General features: G+C 37.3%; 1 protein-coding gene across 1 annotated transcript in view; it reads left to right on the top strand.

Annotated features, from left to right (window-relative positions):
* MSH3 (mutS homolog 3) overlaps nucleotides 1-23,295 on the top strand; it is a 183,564-nt gene that overhangs the window by 48,587 nt on the left and 111,682 nt on the right. Inside the window, exons 9-12 of the mRNA XM_049707736.1 lie at nucleotides 11,922-12,028; nucleotides 14,646-14,760; nucleotides 20,397-20,481; nucleotides 22,951-23,060. Of these exons, the coding sequence (XP_049563693.1) occupies nucleotides 11,922-12,028; nucleotides 14,646-14,760; nucleotides 20,397-20,481; nucleotides 22,951-23,060 (417 nt within the window). The remainder of the gene's footprint in view (nucleotides 1-11,921; nucleotides 12,029-14,645; nucleotides 14,761-20,396; nucleotides 20,482-22,950; nucleotides 23,061-23,295) is intronic.

The raw sequence follows: 23,295 nt of genomic DNA, 5'->3' as shown, positions 1-23,295 counted from the left end.
GTACTGGAGGTTAGGAGTTCCACATAGGGATTTTAGGAGGACATAATTCAGCCCATAACACACACACAGCAAGGAACTCCTTTTTTCCATGTATTCCTGTAGTGAAGATTTGTTGAATTGAAAAGGAAACATCAGTTAGTTATTCATGTACTATGAATTCCAGATCGTCAACTTGATTATTTTTTTTGAAGCAGCTGTTTCTTGGGATAATATCAGAGTTCGTTATTTGTAGAGAAAAATATCGGTTTAGGAAGATTGGTTATTTTAAGTTGTCTGAGGCAGGCTCGAGCTTGTTAATGAACTCAAAGGCATATGATCCGAGTGAAATGGTCTTGATTTTGTGTCTGTCACTGAGAGAATGCTTTTAATCATGCATGAAAAAAATGTTTGAGATGAATTTCCACTAAGCTGAGAATGTTTTAATGCTGATCATTCTCTTCAGGATTATATAAGACTCTCAGAAAAGTAGGATTTCTTTTGCTTTTTCTCGAGGGCATATAATGTCAGGTAAAGATTTTGTGATTTTTGTGATTAACAAAAATATCTTTGAACCACAGGAAACGTAAATTATTTTGTAAAAATTTGCTTCGTGTTAGGATGATTGTGTGTATGTGAAATAGTGGATGACATTTAGACTATGATCATCTCAAAGCATATAAATATGGAATGTACTTTTTGAAGTTAAATGTTTTTCTTCAAAATGAGATACTTCTCTGCATCATTGCTTTTTGCTGAATAACTACTTGAATTAGAATCTTATTCCAAAAATGTATTTGAAATACACACTGGCACAGGAATTGGTTGGTCTAAATGTTCAGATTTTTTTAGTTATCCATTTTATACGCATCAGTGTACACATGTCAATCCCAATCTCCCAATTAATCACACCACCACCACCACCCTGCCGCTTTCCCCACTTGGTGTCCATACGTTTGTTCTCTACATCTGTGTCTCAATTTCTGCCCTGCAAACCGGTTCATCTGTACCAAAATGTTCAGATTTTTTAATAGAAAATTTTCAGCTATAAATTATATATGGCAAATATATAAAGCTTTAATTTTTTATTTTTTTGGAATAAAGCTTTAATTTTTAATCAACCTTAAGTATAATTTACATGCAATGCAATTTACACATTATAAGTATATGAGTCAAATCAATTTTGATAAATATATGCATCAATATAACCACCACTCCAATTAAGATATAGAACATTTCCATCTTCCCGGAAAGTTCCCTGTGCCTCTTTGCAGTCATTTTTCTCCCCATGTCCACCTCCTACGCCAAACAAATACTGATCAGAGTCGACTGTTACAGAATTTCACATAGATGGAATCATTACAGTATGTACTCTTTCATGTCCAGCCCCTTTCAGCATAATGCCCGTGAAATTCACCCATGCTTTGAGTGTATCGGTAGTTTGTTCCTTTTTATTGTTCAGTAGAATTGCTACAAACTTGTTTATCCATTCACTTGCTGAACATTTGAGTTTTTGGTGCTGTGACTGATTGAACGTGTCAAAAGTGGTTTGCGAAGTTTCGTGCTGGTGATTTCTCGCTGGCTGATGCTCCACCATTGGGTAGACCAGTTGAAGTTGATAGCGATCAAATTGAGACATTAATTGAGAACAGTCAATGTTATACCACACAGCAGATAGCTGACATAATCAAAATATCCAAATCAAGCATTGAAAATCATGTGCACCAGCTTGATTATGTTAATAGCTTTGATGTTTGGATTCCACATAAGTTAAGCGAAAAAAACGTTCTTGACCGTATTTCTACATGCAGTTCTCCACTTAAATGTAACGAAAACGTTCTGTTTTTAAAACAAATTGTGATGGGCAATGAAAAGTGGATACTGTACAATAATGTGGAAGAATGGAAGAGATTGTGGGGCAAGCGAAATGAACCACCAACAACCACACCAAAGGCTGGTCTTCATCCAAAGAAGGTGATGTATTTTGTATATCGTGGGATTGGAAGGGAGTCCTCTATTATGAGCTTCTTCCGGAAAACCAAACTATTAATTCCAACAAGTACTGCTCCCAATTAGACCAACTGAAAGCAGCACTCTATGAAAAGTGTCCAGAATTAGTCAACAGAAAACACGTCATCTTCCATCAGGATAATGCAAGACCACATGTTTCTTTGATGACCAGGCAAAAACTGTTACATATTGGCTGGAGAGTTCTGATTCATCCACCTTATTCACCAGACATTGCACCTTCAGATTTCCATTTATTTCTGTCTTTACAAAATTCTCTTAGTGGAAAAAAATTTTAATTCCCTGGAAGACTATAAAAGGCACCCGGAATAGTTCTTTGCTCAAAAAGATAAAAAGTTTTGGGAAGATGGAATTATGAAGTTGCCTGAAAAACGGCAGAAGTTAGTGGAACAAAACGGTGAATACGTTGTGCAATAAAGTTCTTGGTGAAAATGAAAAATGTCTTTTATTTTTACTTAAGAACTGAAGGAACTTTTTGGCCAACCCATAGATTCTTTTCCCATATGGGTCATTACAGAGTATTGAGTAGTATTCCCTGTGCTATACAGTAGGTCCTTATTAGTTATCTATTTTATATATAGTAGTGTGTACATGTCTAGGTAATTGGTTTTAGAGTTTAGTAACTTTTGTTAATTTTTCTAAAGGTAAACTTTAAAATTAACCTGTATCTTTTGTTTTGTCATCTTTGAAGACCACTATTTAAGTGACCTTTGAGTGACCGCTATTTAAGTGACCTTTTAAATGACCTTTGAGTGACTTATTTGAGTCACTCAAAGGTCAGAAGTAGGTGAGGTGCTGTTTTGGGGAGGGGTAGTGGTTTCTGAAATCCCACATTAGCTTTTCCTCATCTTCATCCTGTGCTCCCCTGGAGTGAAAAAGGTACCATTAGAGACATCTTGGTAGCTACTGAGAATATTTTTCGTTGCTGATGTGTTCTTTCCTTTGTGCCTGTCCTGCCCAATTTCATCTATTCTAAAGCGCTCTCCCTTTTTTCCCTTTTCCTTTGAGCACATGACTATTCCTATCTTTCATTCTTAAGTAGCAATAATAATGTTAATAATAACAGCAATAACTAACACTATGTATTAGACACTATTCTAGGGGCTTTATAATATTTATTGACTGACTTAATCTTCACAAACCCACTGTGAGGGAGCTACTATTCTTTTAATACAGATTTCCAGGAAACTGAGGCAGAGAGCTGGTAAGTCTGGGGTTATCCAACTACTAAGTGGCAGAACTGGGATTTGATCCAGACTTCCTGGCTCTGAAGCATAGGCTCTGAACCACTCCATTATATGGCTTCTCAGTAAAAACACACAAAGAAGCAACCATTCCCTTCTTTCACCTCTGCTTCTGGACTTCAAAATAAGTAATGTTTTATAGCACAGTTGACATTATTTTGGTTAATATTCCATGAAACTTTCATTCCTTTATAATGCATATTACAGTTTGTATTTCTATCTCTGGCAGTAAAGTTCCTGACAAAAAGCATGTGTGCTTCAAACAAAGTAGCTTTATTTCTGAAGGTATTACTTTACAAACTGCAGTCCCACATGTCCAGTAGAAAGCACAGGCTCTCCTAGCATGTGGTTATTCTTCTGGGAAAACGTCTTAGAGGAGGTGAGTCTTGGCTGGCTTGTTAAATAAGTAAGAATATGTGCACAGGGCTGGGGGTATGGTATGTGGAGATGGGTGGCAAAAAGACCCAGGATTGGGATGGACTGAAAGATAAGAAAGGATGGAGGTTTTAAAATATTGTTCCAAGGGAGTTCATCCTTAGAGAAGATTTCCAGGGTCAGGGAAGAAGAGCTGGGAGGTTATGACTGTGTGCAGAAATGATGCCTTCTCTAGGCCCTTGGGCTTTCTGCCTCCATTCCCTCCCCCTTCCTTTTTCTCTTCCCCCTGGTTCCCCAAAGTTTGAGCACTCTAATCCTCTTAGTTTTCCTGACCTCATTGCAGATAGAAGTACTTCCCTGTCAGGTTAGCAATTTCCAGACAGATGAGCAATTTTTTTTTTTTCCTTAAAGTAACAACTACTATAAAAGAAAAAGTAAAATCAAAAGCTAGAGAAAAGTTTAGAAAGACATGAGTTTACCTAGTGTAGACTTCTTACCTTAAGATAAGGTAAGATAAGATAAGACCTCCTGTCTTAGTCTTTTGAACAGCAGGCACAGCTGCCATTCGTGCAGGCCTTGGTTACTTCCTGGGCCTTAGGCCTCCTCTGTCTGAGGCCCCATGGAGTTTGCATAGTGAGTGAGGAGATTCTCAGTTCTTCTTCTGGCTCCCCAACAGGCCTGTCCTCTGGGGCTAGGTCCTAGTGTTTCCTTACTTCGGGTCTTTCTAACCCTGTGGGGGCTTGCCCTAAATCTGCTTTTAATTTCTACCCCCGGTGGTAACTTGTCTAAGGTCCCTTTATCTCTGCTTGGTGGGAAAGTGTGCAGTGGTAGCCGGGGGCTTCCTGGTCTCTACAGTCTCTGACTTGTACTCTGTCTCCCTCTTGGTTTGGTCGGAAGCAGGCTCACCAGCTGAAATCAAACTGGGTCTTTCTCACCTCAGTTCACTATTGCCCATCTGGCCGACAGTAGAGGTTGTCATCTTTCTAAGATGCTGCCTGTGTGATTGTGTCCAGTTCCTTCTCTGGACAGCAAAGACTCCTCTTTTGCTTTTTGAAAACTGTATACTTTATAGTGAGTTCTTACTGAATTTTTAAAAGTTAAAAATGAACATATTGGCTCATGTAAGTGAAAAGCTTGAAAGTAGGCTGGAATTGGGCATGGCTGGATTTAGGGGCTCTTCTCCTTTGTCTCTCCCTCTGGCGTTTGCCCTCTTGCGTTCCACAAGGTAGCAGGAAGGTTGCAGCCATTCCGGTTTCCTGGACTCCTTAGCCTCCCAGGTTTAAGTCCAGGGAAGTGGACAAACATCTCCTGGGAGCTCTTGTGTAAATCCTGTAATCCACTCTTTCCTTTTTCTTTCTCTCTTCCTTTTTTCTTTTTTAATTCCTAAGAAATCTGTGCCTATACCAAGTTCATAGGCGTATTCCTCCATATTTTTCTAGAAGCTTTATAGTTTTAGCTTTTTATTTATTTATTTATTTATTTATTTATTTATGGCTGTGTTGGGTCTTCGTTTCTGTGCAAGGGCTTTTCTCTAGTTGCAGCAAGTGGGGGCCACTCTTCATCGCGGTTGCACGGGCCTCTCACTATCGCAGCCTCTCTTCTTGCGGAGCACAGGCTCCAGACGCATAGGCTCAGTAGTTGTGGCTCATGGGCCTAATTGCTCTGCGGCATGTGGGATCCTCCCAGACCAGAGCTCGAACCCGTGTCCCCTGCATTGGCAGGCAGACTCTCAACCACTGCGCCACCAGGGAAGCCCTCTTTCTCTCTTCTAAAGAAACAACTTTATTTTTTGAATAAGTAGTATATTCTAATGGTTCAAAAATCTAAAACTCTTGTAAGGATATGGGATGAAAAGCTTTTCTTCCATCTTGGCCTTTTTATCATTAAGTACCTCTCTTTGTCTTGTTATAATGCTTTTCGTCCTGAATTTTATCTTGCCTGATAAGAAAATCTTGTCCCATGCTTTCTTTTTATTTGCACTAGCCTAATATATTCATCTGGGCAATTTTTTTCCAGCCAACCTTTTCTTTCTAACCTTTCAGAATTACTTTAAGTTTTGCTCCTATTGGTAGTGTAGAAAGTTTTTCTTCTTCTTTTTAAAATAAATTTATTTATCTATCTATCTATCTATTTATTTATTTATGGCTGCTTTGGGTGTTCATTGCTGTGCGGGCTTTCTCTAGTTGCAAGAATGAGAGGCTACTCTTTTTTTTTTTAAGGTGTAAATCATATAATCAATCTCCCAAATTAAATGTTAGCAAACAGAATCCATCAGTATACTAAAAAGGATAAATACAAGATAGCGTGATGCCTTAGCTGAAGAATATAAAAACAGTTCAACATAAAGAAATCTAATAATATAACCCATCACATTAGTAAGGTAAAGGAGAAAAATGTATGATCATCTAGACAGATGTGAAAAGTATTTTGATAAAATTCAACATCCAGCATTCATCCATTATTAATTACAAGACAACACCAAAAATGACAGCAATGCTTCAGGAAACTTCTATACTGTGTAAGATTATACAACTGCAACAATAGCAAGCACTAATAATAGACCCAGAAAAGTCAGAAGAATAACAAGAATAGTTACTATGACCACTAGTATTCAGGATTAGGGGCTACTCTTCATTGTGGTGCACAGGCTTCTCATTGTGGTGGCTTCTCTTGTTGCGGAGCATGGGCTCTGGGTGTGCGGGCTTCAGTAGTTGTGGCTCATGGGCTCCAGAGTGCAGGTTCAGTATTTGTGGTGCACAGGCTTAGTTGCTCCGTGATACGTGGGATCTTCCCGGACCAGGGCTTGATCCTGTGTCCCCTGCATTGGCAGGCAGATTCTTAACCACGGTGCCACCAGGGAAGTCCCAGGTTTTCTTCTTTTGTAATCCAATCCAAGGTTAATTTTCTTTAAATAAGTGAGTTTAGCCCATTTACATTTGTCATTATGGTAGATATATTTGATATTAGTTTGTCCATATTCAGTTTTCTATTTTTATATCTTAAAGAATCTTCCACTATATGATCTGTTTTCTTTGCTGTTCTTCTGGGGTTATTCTGATATTTTCATTCTAGTGGTTGTCTTTATAATTTGACATAATGCCCTCAGTCTTCTAAGAAAGTGATGGTTCCCTATTGTAAGAAGTAATAAATTAATGAATTTCATCCTAATTCTGATATAGAGGCATTGTAACTATGTTACATAGTCTGTTTTAGTCAATCTCAATCTCTATTGCATTCTGTCCTCAGAGGAAAGAATTAATCACTCAGTAAGCTTGGAATCAATCCGTATTATTATTATCAATAAGGACACTGTCAGAAGAGGCCTTGGGTTTTCCTAGAGTAGATTGTCAGCCTTTAGCAAGGCTCTTTTTATCTATAAAAGTTATAGTTTCAAAAGCCAGCATAGATCATAAATTGGTAAGTTGACATTTGGTCACAATTAAACATTATCAAAATCTTTGTAGGTAGTTTGCTACTCAGCACCAGAGAATCACCAATTTTATGTCCAAGTTGACATTACTGGGTCTAAAGTTCCCCCCTTTTTTAGTGTAGGTTCCACACTTGTTGAGAGTTTTATTGCCACTTAATTTTTCGAAAACAATATATTTGGCAACACAGAGGCATGTAACATATGAAAAGGATTTTTTTAAATTAGAAATCTTGGGACTTCCCTGGTGGTCCAGTGCTAAAGAATCCACCTTACAATGCAGGGGACATGGGTTCGATCCCTGGTCAGGGAACTAAGATCCCACTCGCTGCAGGGCAACTAAGCCCGAGTGCTGCAACTACTGAGCTTGTGTGCCTCAACTAGAGAGCCCGCGCGCCACAAACTACAGAGGACACGTGCTCTGGAGCCTGCGCGCCACAACTAGAGAAGAGAAAACCTGCTGCCACAGCTAGAGAGAAGCCCTCACGCTGCAACGAAAGATCCCACATGCCTCAACGAAGGTCCCACGTGCCGCAACTAAGACCCAATGCTGCCAAAAATAAATAAATAAAAAATAAATCTTCAAAAAATAAAATAAAATTAGAAATCTTAAAACAGTCCAGCTTTGCATACCCCGTGTAGTGACTGAGACTCACATGCTGACATTAGTCCTCCCATCCAGTGCAGAAGGGCAGTTGCCACCCCAGGCCCACGGAGGAGGAGCATAGCCTCTGTTCAGTGTCTTTTCTGTTTAGAAGGCTTCAGCCTCTGGTCACAAAGAGCCTCTGTAGAGGGTGGGAAGGTGTTTTTTTAATAATTTTTTAACTCCTAGGTCAATTAGGGGACCATCGTTGACTTAATTTTTTGGTGAAAAGATATTTACTGCTCACCTCTAATAGAGCAGCTAAAAACATAGACTGTCTTTGGAGAAGATTTATATTTCCACTTTGTACTCTAGTCCTACAATGGCTGCCAGTATTTTTCGTGTAGATGAGTGTTTTCAGTCTGCAGTTTGCCTGCGAGTCACCCCGAAAACCCTGTTGAAATGAAAATACCCCCTCTCCTCCAGCTTCTTGCTGAATTCAGATGGAACACATTTGGGGTGTGGCATCTGTGCTTTTAATGTGTGTTGCAGGTGATTCTGATGCAGGTATTTCACAGGCTACAGTTTGAGGAAACCAAGATTGACAGTTCTCTGTTGAATATAGAAATTTTACTAAAATCTAGTTTGACAAAATTCTGGTTGGATATTACTCTCTATGTATACAGTGTTTCAAGTAGACTTTTGTTTCAAAGATACAGTGATTTGATTTTATCATAAAGAAATCTAGGGAAACAGATAAGAGATTTCACATATAACTCCAATCAGTTTGTGGAAAAAAATGTTTGCATAAGGATATTTTATATACAGATTGCAGAATGTTGAATTTAACACTCTTGTAATGCTTCCATGAAAGCCTCAAGGGTAACTGACGAGTCCATTTTTATCAAAATTAATGTGTTTCTAAATTCTCATCTGCTTCTCAAACAAAATATTAGAACAGTAATTGAGTTACCAGCTGCCTCGTGTGTTCACTCTAGGGACTTGTACAAAAGCATTGTGGAACTCACCTAAGGTCATTCATTGCTTTTTGAGTTACTAAATAGCTTTGCAGTAGGCTTCTAAAAATCCAGGTATTAAGGGTGTCTACAGGAAGATAAAAATTGATAAGAGATTTGCAATAGTTAGTCTGATACTCTCTCCATTGGATTAAGGTGGAAAAATCCTCTTCAGCACTACAGATGGGAGAAAATCCTCCCTCTTAGATTTCTTCCTGAAGCAGCTTATGCCTGTCATAGTCTTGCAGTAGAACAGAAAAAGCCTTTGGAGCTAGGTATGCTATCACAGATTTTCTGGGGGAAAAGAAAAACACTAAGAAATCAAATTTATAACTTTATTTAAGCAATGCAGAACATCAGGACAAGTATAATATATTCCAGGAATGCAAAGATCATTCAGCATCAGAAAATATGAATAATATCTTACCAGATTAAGTGAGAGGAAACAATATGATTATTTTAATACCTATAGAAAGAACATTAGCTAAGATTCAGTAATCCTTTATGACTAATTTTTCTTTATGTTTGCAAAAACTGGGAAACTTACCAAATCTCGGGCTAATAAGTCATTTATTCCAAAACCCATTAGTAAAAATCATATTTAAGAGTCAAAACTTTGGAAGCATTCCCATTAGTATCACTAAGAAAACAAAGGATGGCTGTTAGCCTTACCTTTGTTCAACGCAGCCCTGAAGGTCTTAGCCAGTTGTGTACTGAAACAGGAAAAAGAAATGAAAAATAGAAATTTTCTTCTTGAAGATGATATTAATTCATGCATAGACAATACAGGAAAAAAGTGTTTAGCATTGTTGCTACATATAAAAATTTAGATCCGTGTACACCAGTGATAAGCTTTTAGTTAATGTAATAGAAGAAAAGATTCCCTTCACAGTAGTATTAATCTATAATATATCTAAGAGTGAGCACAACCAAAGATATATATAACATGGAGAAAATTACAGAACATTATTGTGAGATATAAAAGACATGAATAAATAGAGACATTATGCCATCTTTAACAATAGGATATCTTGATTTGTTAAGATATCATTTCTCTCTAAATTAATTCATTGCAAATCCAGTCAAAAGCCCAATAAGGTTTTTGTGAAACTTGACAAAATGAATCTAAAATTTCTAAAAAAATTCAAAAGCCCAAGAATAGCCAAGACAATCTTGAAAAGCAAGGTAGGGGCCTTGCCACAGATATTGATACCAAGCCATGGAAATTACAATACTGTGGTCCTGATACAGAGATAGACAAAAAGATCAGTGGAATAGGATAGAAGCCAGAAACAGGGTCACACATATGTAGAAATGTGGAGGCAGCAGTCTAAATTAGTAGGAAAAGATGAAATGTTTTATAATGGTGCTTTATCCTTAATTGAGAATCATATGGAAAATAAAAGTGTATTTCTACCTTCACACCATCCCCCAAAATAAATTCAGGTGAATTAAATTTGAAAAGCAAATCTTAAAAATTTACTCAAAAATAAGAAATAATTGAAAATTTAAAAACAGATACAAAGAAACGAAATTGAGCTATTTGTAGTGAGGTGGATGGACCTAGACACTGTCATACAGAGTGAAGTAAGTCAGAAAGAGAAAAACAAATACCGTATGCTAACACATATATATGGAATCTAAAAAAAAATAAAGGTTCTGAAGAACCTATGGGCAGGACAGGAATAAAGACGCAAACGTAGAGAATGGACTTGAGGACATGGTGAGGGGGAAGGGTTAGCTGGGACGAAGTGAGAGAGTGGCATTGACATACATACACTACGAAATGTAAAATAGATAGCTAGTGGGAAGCAGCCGCATAGCACAGGGAGATCAGCTTGGTGCTTTGTGACCACCTAGAGGGGTGGGATAGGGAAGGGTGGGAGGGAGATGCAAGAGGGAAGGGATATGGGGATATATGTATACATATAGCTGATTCACTTTGTTATATAGCAGACACTAACACACTGTTGTAAAGCAATTATACTCCAATAAAGATATTAAAAAAAAATGTCCATCTTCATGTATAAATCTTAGAAATATAATTCTGAGTGCAAAAGCAAGTTGTAGAAGGATAGGTGTAATAGAGTACTGCCTATATGAAATTTAAAACATGAAATGGTACAGTGTATTGTGTAAAGATGCTAAAATATATTGTAAAGTATAAAAACATACATGGTGCTAATATACACCAAATTGAAGGTAGTGTTTACTTCTGAAGATGGTAGATGAATATGACTGAAGAGGGACGTGTGCAAGATACACCTGTATCTATAATTTTTTTTTAGATAAAAATATTCTAAAGCAACATGTGGCAAAATGTTAACATCAAGTGAATGTCCAATAGTAAAGAAATGGTGGAATAAATTATGGCTTTTACATACTATCAAATATTTTTCAGACATTAAAAAGAGTGAGTTGTAGCTAGGTCACTTTATATGGAGGGATTTCCAAGAGTTATTATTTAGTGAAGAAAAGAAGATGCAGGGAAGTTTGTATAAAGTCATCCCCATTTTATAAAACAATGCATGTATGAGTAGGTGTATATGACATACGTATGACCATATGAACATGAAAAAGATGAGGAAGGGTTCCTCCTAGGCTGTTAATGGGTTGGGAGTGAGGTGATTAGGAAAGGAGAGGAGGGGAGGGGAATGGGGAGTCAAGCAAACTAGAAAATGGAAGACAATGCACTACTAGCATGGATGATGATTTGATGATTTTGTTTATGTACTTACGTGATCATTTATGTATATACACACACACACATATGCATATTTTTTAAAAGTGTAGAACCACTTATAGAAACAGTGAGAGTTGACTTAAGGGGAATTTACTATATTTGACTGGAGGCTGTGGTAGAAGAAATGGACTTATTAGCATAGTGCCAACCAAAGATGCCACTTCAAAGAAATTAATGATGTATTCTGTTTCTAGTGGATTTAAACAATTGATGCAATTAAATTGATGCTTTTCCATTTTTCTCCCTTTTGTGTTTATTAAAGTAACTGACCTTAATTTTAATGAGTTCTTAATAACAATATATATAAAATACAGTGTGCTAGGTGATATAAAATACTAGTAGTAAAAGTAATAATATTTTATGAAATGCAGCCTTTTGACCGGGAAACCTTAGCTCTTTGTCTCTTTTTTTTCAACTTGGGAGAGAATAAGGAATGAGTCTTATTTATTTTGGTCAGGTCAAGGCCTAAATACAGATAGTGCAAGATTATGGATAATTAATTTTTTAATTTTGCATTTTTTTCTTTCAGCATGCGGGATGACAGAATTCGAGTAGAAAGGATGGATAACATGTATTTTGAATACAGCCACGCTTTCCAAGAGGTTACAGAATTTTATGCAAAAGACATAGTTGACGGTAAAGGTAGATATTTTATGCATGTTAGCCATGTGTCCTCAAATTTAACTGAGTTGAGATTTGGATAAAGGTGCAAGTTTGACTAAAACTCTAATGGAAACTAGATAGTTATTGATTAATAACTGGAAGTAGAGGGAAGAGTTCACTGTTATTGCACTCATCAGAAGCACAACTGCAGCTGCTTCTTTGTAATTATGCCCATTTAGTAACCTGATGTTTTTGGCATATTCATTGGAGTGTAACAAGTTAGTTACAGAAGAACCTTCCTTTTTGCTTCCTTTAAAAGATAGTCCATGATTTTCCTGCAATTTTATAAAATGTAAATCTCCTAATGAGGGCTAGCATTTCCAGAAATTGATGGCCAGAATTAAAATACCAGAACATTAGTGACAGGGTCTTAATATGTTGGATTACCATTGTTTGTCTAATTCACATTTTCTCAGCCAAGTATCTGTTTGATTTGGTCTGTACCCCTCATTCCTGCCAGTCCAGCTTATGCTAAGATCCAATTTTATCCCCTGTCACAAGCTGCAGAGCTTTCACTGTTAGACCAGCCTCCCCCAGCTCCCTCTTAGGCATCAATGTCTTGTTGGCATTTCTTTCCCCATTCCTTTTAATCTCATGGTGTCTTGGCCAAATTGAATCAGGCGTCTGAGAGTGTAACCCACTTATAATGGCAGTCCGAGATATCACCAAGGGATCATCATCTTATGTTCAACTAAAGACAAGACTAAGTCAGGAAACTATCATAAGCCACTCTTGGCATCAGATTCACTTAGAAGGATATAGGACAGAAAATCCAGTTTGCCGACAGGACGCTGTTCCTCTTAGTGGGAGGAGTCCTCAGCAGTCTGCAGCAGTCCACAGAGTCATTGGGCGCTTAAAATCCCCTCCCACCTCTAGTGACTGCTCAGTTGCAAAGAAAGCAGACTTTCATCAGGGGGATGCAGGATCTGCCCTGGCTTAGAAGCCCCATGACCTATAGGAAACCTTATCTCTTGCTGGAATTTCTCCAAAGGACATGCCAAGTTTAAAGAGTCAGTGTACTCAAGGAAGGCCAAAATTCTGGAGTCAGGTATTTATAATTTCCCCTAGTTCAGATGCTGCAGTTTACTGATTTCAGGTCATTTTTACCATATGCAATGCTACCTCATAACACAATGGCACTTCATCTTTGTCAGGTTTCCTGGGGAACAGAGCTAGACAGTTAAAAGGTGAAATTCTCAGTTGAAGGGAAGAGTTTTGTTAACTCATCATTTACACCTTGGTTTTATAAAAAGCTATAGTTGAAAGTAATATATTTTATATTGCAGATTTGTAGAGGATATCTTGTTATTTTTTCTAAAGGTTATAAATACCTACTGCAAAAAAAGTTAAAACATAGTTGTGTGTAAGGAAAAAAGTACAAGTCCTTCCCCTCAAATCCTTAAGAATTTTTTGATGTACAGATCTACACATAAACATACATATTTCTATGTATTTGTTTAATATAACTTGTATTTATTCTTTCAACTAATTTTTATTGAATGCCTATTTGAGGTATTTTACGTACTGTAAGGAATTAAACAGACAAAAATTCCTGCCCTTCTGGAGTTTACAGTCTAACAGGGGGAGGTGTACAATAAAATAGTGTTTAAAGGTGATGAGTACTATACAGAAAGGCAGGGAAGAGGTGAATTTTTAAGTAGAGCGGTGAGGGAAGGCCACACTGAGAATGTGGCAGTTGAACAAAGATTTGAACGAAGATTAAAGGAGTTAAGGGGGAAAACCACATGGACGTGTGAAGGAACAGTTTCAGGCAGAGACAACAGTAAGTACAACATATCTTAAGTGCTTGGTGTGTTTAAAGAACATCAAGGAGTCTGGGTGCTGGGACAGAGTAACTAAGAATATTAGGAGGTGTGCTCAGAGATGAAAGGAGATGGAAGGCAGGTTGTGTAGGGACTTGTAGACCCTTTACGAACTTGTGCTGCTTCTCTCAGTGAGTTGGGAAATGTTGGAGGATTTGTAAGCACAGTAATCCAGTTATGTGACACACATTTTAAAAAGGATTCCTTTGGCTACTCTGTTAAGAATACCCTATAGGGCACAGGGATAGAGGTGGAAGACCAGATGGAAAGCTAATGGGAAAGTCATTCCCATTAGTAGGTGCATAATAATCTGGATGTACTGAAATTTATTTAAGTAATACCTTATTGATGTTCAATTAGGTTGTGTCTAATTTTTTAAGAGGGAAGAGATATGGGGATATATGTATATGTATAGCTGATTGACTTTGTTATAAAGCAGAAGCTACTAGAAGAGATTTTTCAACTCACTTTCTGGTATACACATCTTTAACAAGCATTTTGGAGTATTTCTGGGTCAAAGGGGATGAGCATTTTACACTTTGAAAATAGTTGCTCTGTTGCTCTCCAAAAAAGGGTCATCCACCGTCAGAAAATGCCCTTCGTACCCTAAGTATTTGTAAACTTCTGTATTTTTCCAAAGGGTAATTTTAGGAGATAACGGTCTAAATTATTATTTCAAAAATCATAAACTAAATTTTATTTAACTTAATGTTTGTTTTTAATAAGGAATAATAACTTTAATGAAGGTGTATATTCTGTTTTTTTAGGTTCTCAAAGTTTTTCTGGCATCATTAACTTGGAAAAGCCTGTGATTTGCTCTTTGGCTGCCATAATAAGATATCTGAAAGAATTTAACTTGGAAAAGGTGCTTTCCAAACCCAAGTAAGTGATTTCTCAAAAATAAAAAAAGGGTGGTGGTATATTAAAAAACATTTCTTAAATTGAATTTGGTAAGTACTGTTGAATTGAATTTTGTTAAGTACTAGGAAAGAAGTTTACCTGCTCTGGATAGAATATTCTGGGGCAAGAATGAGCTGTGTGGTATTGTTGCTGAAGAATATTAAAAATATTAATTGACATAAATTAAAAGAAAGCTTAAGAATTCTGTCAATTTGTATTCATGATAGGTATTGAATGTATTATAGCGTTGACCACAACACCATAATATAAAACTGTGCTTTATACTAATGCACAGTTAATTGAGAAGTAGTATTAAGAAGTGGTATTGAAAAGCATTCATAAAACTTCATCACCTTTCTTATTCTTGGTTTCAATTCTTATTTCACAGACCATAAAGCTGAAGATAAAGAGGACAGCTACTAACATAGACAGCTTTTTTTAAAATTTTTTTAACTTTTTTTACTTTTGGCTGCACTGGGTATTTGTTGCTGCACTCGGGCTTTCTCTAGTTGTGGCGAGCGGGGGCTACTCTTCGTTGCAGTGCGCGGGCTTGTTGCGGAGCACGGACTCTAGGCGCACAGGCTTCAGTGGTTGTGGCGCATGGGCTCAGTAGTTGTGGCTCGCGAGCTGTAGAGTGCAGGCTCAGTAGTTGTGGCGCACGGGCTTAGTAGCTCCGCGGCATGTGGGATTTCCCGGACCAGGGCTCGAACCCGTGTACCCTGCATTGGCAGGCGGATTCTTAACCACTACGCCACCAGGGAAGCCCCTTACAGACAGCTTTTTAAAAGAGTGATTAACTTTGTAGAGTTGAGAGATTTAAAAGCTGGCAATTGACATTCTAGGAAAATGCTAGTTTAAAAGCTAGTGGAATAAAAAAAGGGTAGCAGAATAATTTTCTTGCCTTTCCATATTCTACCTTCACTAGCCCCTTACCTTTGGCTCTGTGAAGAATTACCCTATATCATATAGATCCTGGATAAGTAAGCTACTTCCTCTTCTGCAGAGGTGGGGTGGACAGATAGGAGCTATCTCAGTAAAATGTCATTTAGTACCAAGATTGGGAAATCCTTGTCTATGTCTATTTTAATCCCACCCTGAAAGCAATACACTTCCAAGACTTCTACCCAATGCCCTAAGTATTTTGAGGTATTTCTACTCTCTTTAGTCGGAGAGCAAACTATTCTAAGCCCTATGTGAACCCTTGTTCGTCCTACTGTTTCTTGTGGTTCTTTCCCTGATCTCATGTGAGGTCCTCCGCATATTTAAGGATCAGTGCTTGGCCAAAGACTTTGATGGGACCCTTCTGCATCTCTCTGTATGCAGCTCTGTCGTCTCTGACATTCTCTCTCACAACTTCTACTTTCCTTGGTCTGTCCAAAGAGTTAGTCATAGTGTTTACCTCTTTTGTTTTTCTTCTCTCAGGGATCACAGTTCTATGCTGCCTGATGTCCAACTGCCCGAAAACAGTTTTAAATGTCTATATATATGTATATATATATACACACACACACACATATATAGTGTGTGTATGTATACATATATTTGTATAATTTTCTAGTTGTGGTTAAAGGACAGTACTCATGCGTTTAATCTTTTACGAATGAAAGCAGAAGTGAGGTGCCAGGATTGAACACCATAAAAAAACAACAGAAGAGGGAGATGTGTAAAGTAACATCAGCTATCCTAAAAAATGTCTGTGTTCTGAAACTTCTGGAAAATTAATTTTCACTTAAAAATTAGCAATGGGAAAAGAACCAAATTGGAATCCCATATAAAATTATAATAAAAAAGAACAAGGAGCAGGATAATGTCCTTACAGAAAGTGAACACATGCCAGAAAGACATGCCCACAAATTATTATTGTTGTCTGAAATATTAATGAAGTATTTTCCCATGTTACTTGGAAGATTTCTGTGGAAGTTCACACAGGATGAATGCTAGCCAGGCATTGTTTATAAGGTTTATTTCAAAGCACATAAAATTTGGTTTTTTCCAAAAGGATAAATAATTTAGAATTGCTTGATCAGTGATCATATACTATCGAATTCCTAAGGATGCTGGCAGATATAACCCTGACTTCAAAAGTATATATATAATTCCTAACTATAACCTACTACTTCAAAATGAGCTAAAAGGAAATGATGCTAAATGTGAAAGGACAAATGAGAATAGATGAGAAATAGGAAAGATTTGAAATGAGGTGATACGATTTGAGAATGAACTATATATTAAAGAAAAAGATCAATTTAGGAATAAAGAGTAAACTAGAAGGAATACAAAAGTAAATAAATACAACAGAGATACTTTTAAGAGAAACAGAATTTGAAAAGAGAGATGCAAGAAAAGATTAACATGGCAAACCTGATGAGACAGCTATCCTTAGGAAACCCTACATGCAAGCTTGACCCTTGACCAGCATCTGAGACCTTGCCTTTGGGGAGGGTTTCCAGCATTCTCTGGTAAGAATGGCTCATTGTGCCTAAACGGTTTCTGCAGACAGTATGGTTTATGCTGAACACCTACTTGTTTTCTGGGAGCTGGAATTTTGGTACACGGTGGGGAAGAGGTGCCTATGTGAATGCAGCCCCCAGTGAAAACCCTGGGTGCTGAGTCTCCAGTGAGCTTCTCTGGTGGATATTTCACACATGTTGCCACAACTCACTGCTGGGGAAATTAAGTACATCTTGTGTGACTTTACCAGGAGAGGACTCTTGGAAGCTTGCCCTTGGTTTCCTCTGGACTTTGCCTTATGTACCTTTTCCCTTTTCTGATTTTGCTTTGTATCCTTTCACAGTAATAAATCATAGCTGTGAGTATGACTGTATGCTGAGTCCTATGTAATCTCCTAGTGAATCGTTGGGGATCTGTTATACACCCTTCTTCTTATTTTCTTCTTTCATATGCATACTGGCAGCATTTAGGAATGCAAAGATATTTGTTTTAATTGCAAATAAATTAGAAGTGAATCTACAATAAAACTGAATTTTTGTCGTATGATACAATTTATAATTCATAAATTAACCATCAAAAGGTTAGACAAATGGTGAATGTATGAACTCTGAAAACTACATAGAGAACTATTCTCCACTATAAATTTCATATGTAATGTGGTAGGGTGTCTTTTTTTTCTTTTTGGTCTGTTTTCATTTTCAAATAATATTAATAGTATTTAAATAGAATCTTTGTAAGGGGTTGATCTTTCACATAAGGTCTACACCTTTGCTGCCTTTGTCTAAATCAGAAAGATTGGTTATTATTTTTTGTTTTTTTTTTTAAGTAGTATAGGAATGATGTAGAATCTTAAATTTCTTTGGCAATTTTCAACAAGAACATTTTTCTCCCATTATAAAACTTGAGGGGATAAAAAGCATCCTTTGTATTATTGTTGTCTGAAATATTAATGAAGTATTTTCCCATGTTACTTGGAAGATTTCTGTGGAAGTTCACACAGGATGAATGCTAGCCAGGCATTGTTTATAAGGTTTATTTCAAAGCACATAAAATTTGGTTTTTTCCAACAGGATAAATAATTTAGAATTGCTTGATCAGTGATCATATACTGTCGAATTCCTAAGGATGCTGGCAGATATAACCCTGACTTCAAAAGTATATATATAATTCCTAATGGAAATAGACACTGACAGAAGGAAATTTCTTTTGTATTTGTAAGGAAGAGTCAGAACTCCAGAGTACATTATCATCCAAACATATGGGAAACCTGAAGCATAGTTAGTTCTTACAGTTGCTTGGTAATTATCATTCCATAGGAATCAGTCTAACTTAATATTGCCCAGTGGTTGATCTCTTTTATTAAGATCAGTGCAGATGTCAGTGCTGCTGAATTGTGGGTTCTTGATGCCAACTAAGCATCCTTCGAGAGTCTGTCTTATTAAGGTACTCAAGTGTTCATTAATCACCCCTAGGGTGTAGGTTAAACCTGTCAAGAACAGGGGAAGTAAATGACTTTTCTTTAAACACATAGGAACTGGTTAGATAGCAACTCAGAGTGCAGGCTAGCAATACTTCCAACTTGTATCTTTGACCATGAAGGTGTGTGAACATCTGTCAGCTGTACAGCAAATCACTGCCTAATTGTTTCTTCCTGAAAATAATGTTTTACATTTTATTACTGTCTCTGGGTGTTTCACATACATTTCTGGGCTTTATGACTCAAAGGAAACCAAACAAACCCAAGCTGGCCTCCCCACAGAAAGATGGCAGACCTTTGCTGAGCATATACTTTCTGCTAGGCTCTGCAGGTGCTGCAAAATGTATAAGACACAAAGAACTCATGCCTCCAAGGAGCTTAGATCTATTAATGAGGATAGCAGAAGAAGATAAATTACTGTAATGCAAGGCAAATCAAGTTAACAGTTATAAGAAGGAGAGAATGGCCTACACACACCTACTATCAGTGTTGGAGTTGCTTCCCTCTAAAAATCATTAACAAGTCATCCTTTGGAAGCTAGGTCAAACCTGTTGCAGGTAAATTACACTGCCAGGGGACAGTGTTCAGTTACTAGGCAACATTCCTAATATGCAGTAAGTTATTTCTTTTTCAGGGCTCTGGAACCTTAGTTGTGGGAGTCATATAGAAGTGGAGGCATCTCTCGATGAGCACTGGCTCCTTGGGCTCTGATTTTAGGCTCTAGATTCCTGAATGAAAGCTTGCTTCCATAACTGGCTTAAGAAACTGGATTTTATTTACATCTTATTATGGCCATGATGAGTGGGGTTAGTTTTATGATGCAAACACTCATGCTTTCCTTCCAAATAGTTTAGTGACTTGCCATTATTTTTCTTGCTTTGAAAAATGAGCCATCAAATCTGTAAGTGCTGTGGACAGAAATGTCAAAGGACTGGCTTATAAAGGAAATTGATTACTGGGTTAGTAAGGCATTGATTAATATACTTTTTAACATGACAGGCTAATAAGGACAAAATTTGAATTGTGCATACATTTATTAATCACATTGAACTCAATAGTCAAGTTTATTTGAAATTTATTGAATTTTTAATCTAGTTTGGGATAGTTACAGGGACATATGGAGAATGTGAATTCTTTGAACTTAAGGAAGTAATTTCTACTTTTTCAGTTTTATACTCTACTAAAACATTAGCCACATTAATTTGTGGTCTTAATTATAGAGTAAATAACATTTGCACATACCAGAATGTTGATTAAAAGCTTTTAAAGTGTTTATCAGGATGATCTCATGCTAAAGAATAAGGAGGACGTTTTTAAGTATACTGACATATTTTTCTAGCAAATTGCATACCTTTTCCTGAAGAGACCACCACTTGCTCTGCCAATGATAAAAGACTATGTTTGGTTCTATTACTGGAAATATAAAAAAATTTAAAAATTGTTGGTACCATTACTTCCGTTCCTTGTTCTTGGTTTTGGTGTGACAACAGCTGTCCTTTCACATCAGTTTACCTAACAGCGCCCAGTGTCGATAGAAGATACTCTCATAATAATGAATATTCTTTTTGGCTTTTTTGGGTTCGATTTCGTATCGCAGGAAATCATGTTACTTGAGTATTTCTAATGCCTAAATTAGTTTTTCTCTTTCTTTATGCACTTGCATCATGGCTCATATTTCATTCTTTTACAGGAATTTTAAACAGTTGTCAGGTGAAATGGAATTTATGACAATTAATGGAACAACATTAAAGAACCTGGAAATCCTTCAGAATCAGGTCAGGTAAACATAAGGCCTATTAGATTCAAAATGGTTTTGAAAAAAAATGTGGGATAAGGTAGCAGTCTGTTCTTAGGTATGCAGGTGAAAACAGTGTTGTCTTCAGCTGGCAGCTCTGCCTGACATCTACTGGTAACTGCAGTGCTCACTTTTTCTGAGGACCAAATACATGAAATACTTACTTGGGGGTTACGTTGGGAGCTATAGAGCTGTGCTTTTTAATGATTGAAGCAACACGTCCATCCTGATAATTTCTTTATCAAATATTTCTTTGGAAAGGCATCATCTTTGGAAATTAACGTAAAGTGGATTTTTTTGGTCTGCTTGGTTATGTTTTTTCTACATACTTTTAACTGATTGTTGAAATGTCTGCAGTCTTACTTCATTATCCGGCATATAAAGCAAGTTTCTCTGATACTCAGTTTGACTGTAAGATGCATAATATTTCACTTCGCAAACTTCCATCATTGTTTACTTGCCCTTTATTGGTGAATGAGAAGGGTAATGAAGACATTAAAATTATTGCTTTCATGTATTAAACTATCACTTGGAAATGTGAGATATTATATTGTAAAACTAATGTTATTATAACATAAAGTCACAGAAAGAACAAGCAGTTCCAAGTCATTTGAGTAAGTAGTGGAAAAGCTGAACCATCTGCTGTGAATCACTAGAACTGCTGTGAATTAAAGTAAATGCTGAATTTATTCTCCTGACTCCTGGATTTGTATATTGCTGTCTAGTTTCTCTCACTTGGTTTCTCCCTCTGCCAGGCTGTCCTTGTATACTGGAGTCAGCCTTCCTTTTATGCAATAACATTTTTTTTTTTTTTTTTGCAATAACATTTTTATCATGTCATTCTGTCATCCGGAAGTTGAGTATATTTCCCGCAAGTCTTTCTCATCAACTCTGTAAACATCCCCGAGGTAGCAGACAAAAGGGCGTTTCTGGGGTGAAGAAGAGCCCACAGTCAAAGCCTGCAGACACAGCCCTGGTATTCCAAGATTTCTTTACTTCTGCCACATCCTCCCTGTTCACATCCTTTACAGTGGAGTCAGTTCTGAAATCAAATTCCTAAGGCAAAAATCATCCGTCATCAGAATACCCTCTAAAATCCCTTTCTTTATCAGGACTTGGGCCCTTGTAGAAATAGAAGCTGAGAATTAGCATCTTCTGCTTGTCTTTGTGCTTCGGCTTTGTCCTCCTTTACCATAGAGCCATGGAAAGGGGTCATGAGGAGGGAGCTGGTTGCCAGGGAGAGCAGAGGTGTAACAGGACTCAGGTCTCCCCCAGCTCTCCCTCTCTTGTCTGAGCCTGCTTCTCCAATGATGCCAGGTAATTAGAGAATGATTCCCCTCCACCATACTCTTCCGGGCACCCTTTACTGTGGTCCAGGCAGTCGGGCTCTCGTCTCAGGAAGGGATGGTGCAGTCACTGATGTGGGTTCTCCTCATAGGTCTGCTCTGCCTGCCCAGCTCCTCAGGGAGCCTTCCATGACCACTGTAGTTTCTGTGTGTGCTCTGCTTTAAACTCCTAAGGCCTGGAGAGGTTATAGCACACTTTTTATAGTTGATTTCTGCCAGGTGGCATTGTGTCCTCATTAGGAGCCTTTTCTCCCACACTTGGATGTAAGTGCCCTGAGGGAGGGACCATGTCTTAATATACCTTTGCCAGTTATTCTGTTGAGCACACAGGAGGTATTCTGTAAGTACCTGCTCGTTGATTTGAAGGAAAAGGAAAGAGTTAAAAAACAAAAAAAAACAAAAAAAAACCAAAATCAGGTGAAAACAACTTTATGTTCCAAATAGAACTTAAACCTATTATTAGACATTTTGTACTACAGTGAAACCTTGGTAAAATTTAATACCATCTCTAGTTAATTGTAAAATTTTTTTAATGGCTTAACTTTAAAGTGGCAAAGCATAGATAAATTTTTGCTAAGGATTTAATAAAACAGAATAAAATCAAACCCTTCAGGGGTACAGTCCTAGAGTGCAGTACAGGTTCACTTCTCTCCTTAAACTTGTTCAGTGTTGTCATGAGAGTATCTGTCTTTAGAATGGCAACCCTTAGGTAGTGGGAGATACTGAACTGCCGGAGGAAAATGAAATTATCTTCACTGTGCTTTCCAAGGCAGGAAAGGATGCAGTTATATTTTTGAGATGTTTAGGACAAACATTTCAAAAGAGACTTCTCAATAATTTATTGTTAGTTAACTAAAAACTATACATAGACTATATCTTTCTTGTGTAAAATATAAGTACTTTGTGTGTGTATATAAGGATGTGTATATGCATACATTCATTCATCTGACATTAAATGAACACCTGTTTTGAGCTCTGTTTTATGCTAGGGCGTATCATTTAAAATTGGGGTCTATGGAATAATGAGGATGCATGAACAACTAGCAGTTTTGGTACAAATACAATCATCTAGTTAATAAACCTTGTTTTCTGGTCTTTTTTAGACTGATATGAAAACCAAAGGAAGTTTATTTTGGGTTTTAGACCATACTAAAACTTCATTTGGGAGACGGAAGTTAAAGAAGTGGGTGACCCAGCCACTCCTTAAACTAAGGTAAAAGGAATTGTCTTTTGTGTGTTTAATCTGAACACTGTTTTCAGTTGGGGAAGATTTTATTTTGTATCTGGCAATAGAGTATTATCGGGAAGATTTTTTTCCTGGTCCCTAACAACGAGCCTGCTTTCAGTTGGAAGACATGGGGTCTGCCTGGAGAAAGTGAGTTAACCAGTTAGTTTGGGTCATCAGTAGCATAAGGGTGTAGGGAGAGAGAGGCTGGGGCGATGGGGCA

Source organism: Orcinus orca, chromosome 3 (assembly GCF_937001465.1).
Source record: "Orcinus orca chromosome 3, mOrcOrc1.1, whole genome shotgun sequence".
In the NCBI taxonomy this organism is placed as follows: Eukaryota; Metazoa; Chordata; class Mammalia; order Artiodactyla; family Delphinidae; genus Orcinus; species Orcinus orca.
This window is presented reverse-complemented; position numbering and strand designations above follow the sequence as displayed.